General features: G+C 50.9%; 1 protein-coding gene across 1 annotated transcript in view; it reads left to right on the forward strand.

Moving 5' to 3' along the window:
• Window positions 1-218: 218 nt before the first annotated feature.
• KANSL2 (KAT8 regulatory NSL complex subunit 2) overlaps window positions 219-8,261 on the forward strand; it is a gene marked incomplete at its 3' end in the record, with an annotated part of 9,768 nt that continues 1,725 nt past the window's right edge. The window contains exons 1-7 of the mRNA XM_009581313.1: window positions 219-469; window positions 1,420-1,598; window positions 2,161-2,275; window positions 2,705-2,872; window positions 4,042-4,204; window positions 4,981-5,077; window positions 7,753-8,006. Of these exons, the coding sequence (XP_009579608.1) occupies window positions 219-469; window positions 1,420-1,598; window positions 2,161-2,275; window positions 2,705-2,872; window positions 4,042-4,204; window positions 4,981-5,077; window positions 7,753-8,006 (1,227 nt within the window). The remainder of the gene's footprint in view (window positions 470-1,419; window positions 1,599-2,160; window positions 2,276-2,704; window positions 2,873-4,041; window positions 4,205-4,980; window positions 5,078-7,752; window positions 8,007-8,261) is intronic.

The following is an 8,261-nucleotide window of genomic DNA, read 5'->3' on the forward strand; positions in this document are numbered from 1 at the left end:
ATTCTGTGCAGAAATGGGGTTGCTGCAAAGCTGAAAGTTTCCTCAGACATTGGAAGAAACTATCTCTATAGGAGCTTCATCTCCCGCCTGTTCAAGGGGGTCAAAGAATTTTATTCAGATGCATTAGCAGATGTTTGCAGATGCTGCTCCTCTTTCTTTTTATCAGTGGTTTGTTTCATTTCTTTTAACTGGTCTGCATCCCTCGAGCAGGTGTTGGCATGAACAGAATTCGGATCCATGTTTTGCCGTCAAGCCGAGGACGCCTTACTCCTGTGCCACGGCCGCAGGAGCCTCTGTCATGTGCCTTCACCCACCGCCAGTGCTCCCAGCCGCGGCTGGAGGGGCAGGAGTTTTGTATTAAGCACATTCTTGAAGACAGGAGTGCCCCTTTCAAGCAGTGCAGCTATGTTTCAACAAAGAATGGAAAGCGGTGTCCCAACGCTGCGCCCAAACCAGAGAAGAAGGATGGGTGAGTACCTCTGTCTCCTGGTTCTCCCGTTCTGTACCATTTAGAATTAAAACAGGCAGGAGAAGGTCCTTCTCCTGATTCAGCTGCTGCACTTATGTTACCTCAGACAAGTGGCTCCCTCTTTCTGAAGCGTTTTTAAGCTAGAAAAAGACTCTGTGAGTGCTGGACACGGCACAGTGGAGTTGTCTTGGTCATGCAGGACTGTCGGGCTGCTGCCCTCTGCCATCAGAAGGTGGCTGCAGTGATCCAGGTCCTTTGTAGGAGCTGTACGTGCACCCACGTGGTCCCGTACCTCCGCTCAGCCCAGCAAATTTGTGCTGTCTGTGCTTATGGATAATTGTCAGCACAGATAGTCTGGTTGTGCGTTATGTGGAGCTGGTGACCTGGTGGTGCTTCTTGTTCTCTGATGCATATAAAATGTCCTGATGGCTATGGATGGAAGGACCCAGAACAGTTATCGACATTCAGTAAGCGTGTCAGCAGAGCAGTTTCCCTTATGAGAGCGTCGACCCGCGTTTCATTCTCAGAGGTTACGGGGATGTGGACACTGGTAGTCTTCATTCTGCCCTTGGTCCCCCTGCGATAAAAAGTATCTGATGTGGGCCAGCACGCTCTGCGTGGAAACTGAGAGCCCAGTGTGAATGTTTGGAAGCAGAAGAGCTCACCTCAGTGGCTTTAAGTAAAAAGCTCTTTTCTCTCTCTGCTGCTGTGCCATGTGGCTGCCAGCTCCAGTGCCAGAGGTGGCATTTCAGCGGTGGTGTGTGGTCTGTGAGCCCGCCGGTGCTCTCTGGCATTTCCGAGCTGTACCTGCAGCCAGCAGCTCTCTCTGTAAGAGAACTTTGGAGAGGATGTGCTTTCCAGATGCCAGGGAACATTTCTCACTGCACTGCTTGTTCGTTTTGCTGGCTGAGGGCTTGGAGTTGTAACGAGCTTGTGATTTATTCCTGCAGCACGTCGTTCTGTGCGGAGCATGCCCGTAGGAACACTCTGGCGCTCCAAGCTCAGATGAAGAAGTCCAATCCTGGGCCTGTAAGCGAGACTCTCCTTTGCCAGCTTAGCTCTTATGCCAAAACAGAGCTGGGCTCCCAGACCGCAGAGAGCAGCCGCAGCGAAGCCAGTCGGATCCTAGGTAAGAATTGAAAGTGAAAACTGGAGAGAGAGGGCCTGAAGTTCTCCGTTCTGTGTGGAAATGCCAAGAATATGACTTCTTAAATCCAGTGAAAAAAGATCCCAGGGGTCTGTGGGTAAAAGATTGTGTTCTGCAAACCCTGGCGTGTCTCGCCTGCCACTGACTGTAGACAAGTCACACTGCCAGACCAAAATCCTGCAGGTTTTCTTCCCTTGCAGTCACAGAGTAGAAATGTTAGCTAGCTTTCCTCTTTGCTGGGTTAGTCTCTAGCGGTGCCTGTCAAATGCTGGCTCAGTGCTGAGCTTCTCATCTCACAGGGTTGCTCGGTCGGTCCAGCCGGCAGTTCATGGTTCCTAGGTAGGCTGCGCCGAGTTGGTGGGTTTCCTGTTGTTTCATGTCGCTTGCTGGGGAGGAGAAGTCTCCCTTGGCAAGAGGCAGAGCTGGTTTACCTCCGTGTGGCCGTGGAGCCGAGCTCCCAGTGTCCCTGGCTGCCGTGTCCAGGAGCAACGAGCACTGGGACGTAGGGCAGTGTCCTATCACTCAGGGTGACTTGTCTTTTTAGATGAGGATAGCTGGAGCGATGGCGAACAGGACCCTATCACAGTGGACCAGACGTGGCGAGGGGACCCGGACAGCGAGGCTGACAGCATCGATAGCGACCAGGAGGATCCCTTGAAGTAAGTTGGATGCTTGTGACTGCTTACACACGTGTAGCGTGCAGAGCGTTCTGAGCTCGGTGTGGTACCGGAGGAGATGGCAGTTATGTTGAAGAGGTGACATTATTAACGGTGTTGCAGTTGGACTTTGTGCCTTGGCAAGTTGCTAGGTGTGAATGCTCGTAAGTCTTGGACCTGGTGGTTCTTCTGGGAAGTATTTGATGCTCATCCTCTTTCAGTGTGGAGTGGTCCCTTCAGCAGCAGTCTCTGGATGATCTCTTAAACTAAAAATAAATCTGTAAAAATCAGTATTTCTGCTTGTCGCCCATTGATCTGTCTAATCTAGTCCTGCTCAGTCCGTGTTTCTGATAACGTCCGTGTCATTCGTTCAGGAGAACAGCCCTGAGGGACCCTTAGAAACTTCACCCTGTTTGTGTGGGTGTTTTTCAGGCATGCTGGTGTATACACAGCTGAGGAGGTGGCTTTGATCATGCGAGAGAAGCTGATCCGCCTGCAGTCTCTCTACATCGACCAGTTCAAACGACTCCAGCACCTTCTGAAGGAGAAGAAGCGCCGATACCTGCACAGCCGCAAGGGAGAACATGAAGCCATAGGCAAGTACTGGTACAGGTAGTCACTGATCTGTATTCATCTGGCTGAGGGCACAGCGCTTCTCTAAAACACATGCAGAACTCTACATTAAAAAAAATGGGGTTTTTTGCTCTTCGTAGAAGCAGATTTCAGAGCAGTGCTGTCTTGGTAAGGGTCAGAACTACCGTAGGACTGAAACTCAGTTAGAGAAGGTATTTCTGTGACTGGCCTTATGCCTGGAGATTGGTATCATTTGGGTTAGAAAGGTTGCCGGATTTCTTTGCTCTTCAAAGTTTGTAGTGTTGTCAGGAAATGAGACTACAAAGTTAATTCTGAGGCAAAAGTTCTTTTTTTGTGTGGGATTTCCTGTTTTTGGTTTTATGAACAAAAAATTTATTCATCTGTAAGGTCCTGTCTGTATCGGCAGAAGTTTGTTTCAGTTGTTACACTAGTACTGCTGAAATGACATATTCCTCCTTAGCACAGATGCAACTTTCCCTTGCAAAAGCACTTCTGCCTCGGTTGGATTTCTCCCTGTACAGAACATGCTCTTGGAGACAGGAGTTCGTAGTTCAGCAGAGGCAGAACTGGATTGTATAACTGATTGCAAGTATTGCAGTGCAAAGAATGCTTTCTCTAGCACAGTCTTATAATAGCTCATCCTGGAAAATGGCATAATATGGCTCGGTCTCAAATAAAAATAACTGGAAGTTTGGTACATAACAATTTTGTAGAACTCTTTTTAGCAAACCAGTACTAGAAAAGCAGATCCCGAGCGTTGCCCTGTAATTACAGCTGGGAGTGCTTACTGGAAGCTTCCAGAACTTGCACAGGAGCAAACTGAAATCTGACAAACTGCTATTCTGCCTGCAGAAATCACAATAGACTTTTGAGTGGCCAAATTACTTTACAAGACGCTTAAAAATATTCAGTCGCCTCCTCGTGCACACAGAGCACTTGAGATAAGTTTTGGGATGGAGTCTGCTTTGTCATCCTCTTACGTAACTGAAAGATGTGCTTCCTGTTTATACGTGCAGCTCTCACTGCTCGTTCGCTCTGTGCGTTGACATCTGTGTCATTAGTCAGCAGTTGGAGCTCTCGACAGCTGATTTTGGCTCTCGATACCAAAAAAAAAATGGAAGGACGTGGCAGGTGGGGTGGTATTTTCTGAGCCCTCCCTCGCTCCCCGCAGGCAGCAGCCTTCTGACGGGCCCGGAGGGGCTGATGGCCAAGGAGCGTGAGAACCTGAAGCGCCTGAAGTGCCTGCGCCGCTACCGGCAACGCTACGGCGTGGAGGCCCTGCTCCACCGGCAGCTGAAGGAGCGCAGGATGCTGGCGACCGATGGTGCTGCCCAGCAGGTGCGTCCAGCAGCTCGAGGACTGGGTACGGCTGGAGTTAACAGCCTCGCTTAGAAGTTGGGTCTCTCCTCTCGTCCCTTCCTGGGAGCGATCCCAGGCCAGGTCCCCTCTGGCCCTACCGGATTGCCCCTTGTAACATGCTTTCTGCAAGGACATAAAGATCTGGTCCTCAGTATCCACACGTTGGCTGAAACATTGGGGGTTCCTAGAGTCATTTTAAATGGGCACCAAAAGTACAAAAATTAAAATGTGGGCTTGGAGAATTTTCCCTTTTGAAAGGGAGGGCTCAGTAGAAGGTAGCCTGATTTTCATCACTGAAAAACGTGTGGAAAATACTCCTCCTTATAGTGGTGAAACCCAGACTTCTCCTAGACCTGTGGGGACGCAAAGGCAGGCCCCTTGCATCACACATGAAACTAAATTTAAAACTGTGTGCAGCCATTTCTTTGTAACCATTTTAAAATTCAAAGCATTCCCTTAACTGACTTCTGAAAGCTGAAGATAAGTCTGAGAAACCTCGTTCTTTGAGACATACTTCTGAGGTGAAGTTCTTCCTATTGAAATTGAGTCGTGCCTTATTATCTCAGCTCTGTTTAATAAAAGCTTGAATGGGAAGGACATAATGAGGAGCGAGGCTCTGCTGGAGTGGAACTGAGAGTTTGGTCTTGGCGTGTTTTGAAAGCAGGACGCAAGTGTTGTATAGCCGAGGGGGTTTCTCTGGAACAGAGCCGGACGACTCTCCAGCGCAGCTCTGAGCTCTTCTCTTGGACTTGCAGGCGCACACCACCCGCTCCAGCCAGAGGTGCTTGGCCTTTGTCGACGATGTCCGATGCTCCAACCAGTCCCTCCCGATGACCAGGCATTGCCTTACACGTATCCTTTGATCTGCCTGTGCTGTCTTGGGCTGCACTCCTGCCTGTTTGCTGGCAGTTTGAAGTGTGTCTGATCCTCCTTTTTTCTCTTTGGCCCTAAATCAAGGCCATCGGTTTGCTGTAGCCGTTGGTTTCAAGCAGGAGCCCAGAGGAAACGTCTCCCAGTCTGTTGGTGCTCCCGTCCCCGTGGAACGACCAATTCGTGTGGGAGTGACAAAAAGCTGGGCTTGCCCGCGCCTCTGCCTGGGCAGGTCCCACTGCAGCCTTCCTGTGGTACGCTGGCCGATCCAGAGCATCCGAACGGGGTGGCTAGTTCACTTGGAAGCAACAAGGGAACCTCACGAAGCCCGAGGGAGGCACAAGAGAGTTTCTGGCTGTGTGAAAGGCGGGTAGAAGCAAGTCCGCTGTTGGCTTGGCTACAGGTGCTGGGTGCCAACAGCCATCCTGGGCAGGGTCTGTGAGCTCGGTATGAGTCCTGCTGTGAGGGATACTCGTAGGAAAGGGTGTCTGACTGCTGAAGCATATTCTCAGTGATTTTTGGGAGGATCTGAATGAGGGGGTGATTCCTAGCCTGTTTGGGGCTGCCACGGGTCAGCTCAATCTCCTTTTACTCCTTGAAAAGTTCCCACACGTGTGTGTGAACAGCCTCGAGCTGTTTGACCTCCTGAAACAGCCTTGGTTTTTTTGAGGGCTAGCACTGAAATTTCCACTGGGATCCCCCCAGCTCAGAGATCACCGCCCCAACATGGGATCCATGAACCGAGTGTTGCCCCGGCTGCATCTGCGCAGCTCTTGTCTAAGTGGGATTGGCTGGATGTGTCCAGGAGCAGGTTTGGATCGTGTGGGAGCTGCGTTAGCAGCTCTTGCAGGTGTGAGTCAGGACAAGCTCTGGCACTGGGTCCCAGAGCAGGGCTGGCAGCCAGGGGGAGGATGAGCTCTTCGTTTTGTTTGAGCTCTTTGTTTTGTTTTGTTATGAAGTTGGCAGACTCGACTCCAGGTATGCACAGGGAGCAGCCCGGGGAGCAGGAAGCTGCCTTTGTTTCTCTCTAGTGACCATATACTTCAAAATAAAGACAGGATAAATACCTATGAAACGGTTTGAGCAAGTTGCTGTTTGTAGCTGGCTCGCTTTGAGTAGGGCAGGCCGAGAAGGGAGTGGAAAAAGCGAGGTTTGATTTCCTTACGTCTGAGCTGTCAGCTGACTTTCACTGACACAAACAAGATCTTACTTTGGTTAGCCCCGCTGAGCCGATAACATCTGCAGTCTGCTCTGCTTTGTGCATTGTCGGGAGGCTCTTGGGCTTTGTTTGCTTTTCAGGAGCTGGATTGTTTGTGACAATGCATTAAAGGGCCGAACCCAGCTGGGCTGTTGGGCTCCAGGTGGAGCGTGTGATTTTTGTCATCTTGGCAATCCATGCTTTTTGGCTACCAATAAAGTCGGTGCTTGATTTGGGAGTCATTCAGAGAGATTAAAATCTGGCTTCCCCACCCTGCTGTTCACACAGAGACGCTTTCCTCACTGCATCTGCCCTCGAGTGTCTGAGAGATCTGGCTCCTCCAGGCTGGGCTCCATACCGTTGCTGCTAGCACAGATTATGGGATCCCCACAGCCTGCCGGGAAGTCGTAGCGGTGCCTTCACAGCTGCCTTGGTGCAGGGAGGAGAGGAGGAAAGGATAAATCTGAAACCTAGACGGCTTAAGAAACTGGGTTAAACTTGGTGCCTTTTGCCAGTTTATGTGGGTTTGGAAGTTTGGAGTTGTTTTTCCTCTCCCACACTGCACTGCGTGAAGAGGAAACTGCGGCGTGAACCCCACAAACATCGAGAACAGCCGGGCAGTTATTTGGGTGGGTTTGATATTGAGGTATCTGACCTGAAAGACTTGATCCGCAGCTGAAATCTGCTTTGGCCCCAGCTCCAGATTGTCACCTGTGTGGATACTGTGCCTTGCTCCGCTCACTTGGTGAGACAATCTCAGCTGTTCCTTGCAGCAGTAAGTAGAAACTTCACGACTGTCAGTAAAACGTTGTTTATGCAGACCCTCGCGCAGCCTCAGCGGTGGGTCCGTCTGTAGTTTCGCAGGGCTCTTGGAAGAGGATGGGATTTGGTCTGTAGCTACTCTGCTGCTGCTTGCTCTGCAAGCGCGATGCAATTTAAGCAGAGTTTCTGTTTGTGATTAAAGGCAGGAAATCCCATTTACACCTCTGGCAGGAATAGGTTTTCCATTGGGAAGGAAAATGCACTGGGAAGATAGAAATACCGGAACTAAACTCCTGGCTGTGGAAAAAGCATTGTGTGTGCTCGTATCTCCGCTGCGTGTTAGATGTTAAGGCTTGTGCAGATGCCTTTTAAATGGATGTCTGCAAATAAAAGTAAGCCTGTGCATTTGTAATATCTTCCATCTGAGGATCTGCGAGTACTTTACAGGGATCCAGCTACATCTCCCAGCCCCCACTGGGAGGCTGTTGGTGGTGTCCCCGTTTTCCATCATGCAAGTAACGTCACCCACACCGCCGGGCATTCGGGGCGCAACTCTGGAGTCTGGACTCCTGAGCTGAGAGATGTATGAGGTTTTTAACACGTTCTGCTGGAGGGTGGTGGGTGAGTGGGGAGCGTTTATGCCTCTGGATGCATGTCTTGTCTGCTGCGCAGGTTTCCCTTGACCGCATCTTCCCAGACATCTGTCAGGACACTAATCAGACTCTGTTTAAACCGTGTCAAGGCTCCGAGGAAGTGCCCTGCAACAAGCCGGTTCCCGTGAGCCTCTCCGAGGATCCGTGCTGCCCGCTCCATCTCCGCTTGCCTCCGCAGATGTACGTACCCGAGCAGGTGCTGGCTGTCCCTGAGGAGCTGGAAGCTGCCCCCACGGACCTGTACTTGAGCGCTGCTGAGCTCCAGCCCACGGAGAGCTTGCCCCTGGAGTTCAGCGATGTAAGTTGTGCAGTGTGCTTTAGGCCGTGGTGTGCAAGCAACGTGTCCTGCAGAAAAGCTTCCCCTGAATACTGCTGTTGTCATCACGTGCCGTGAAGTCACACTGAAATACTCGTGGAGCGGGCTGCAGTGCAGCAGACCCGGTGCTCTCTCTGTGGAGCACACACGGACGTCACGTAAAGCACTGCCTCCCCAGCACAGATCATGTAGAATTATTTTTATTCTTGCTGGCTTGGGGAAGGAGAGTCTCTTGAA

The sequence above is a fragment of the Fulmarus glacialis genome, unplaced genomic scaffold, assembly GCF_000690835.1.
Source record: "Fulmarus glacialis isolate BGI_N327 unplaced genomic scaffold, ASM69083v1 scaffold37937, whole genome shotgun sequence".
Lineage (NCBI taxonomy): Eukaryota > Metazoa > Chordata > Aves > Procellariiformes > Procellariidae > Fulmarus > Fulmarus glacialis.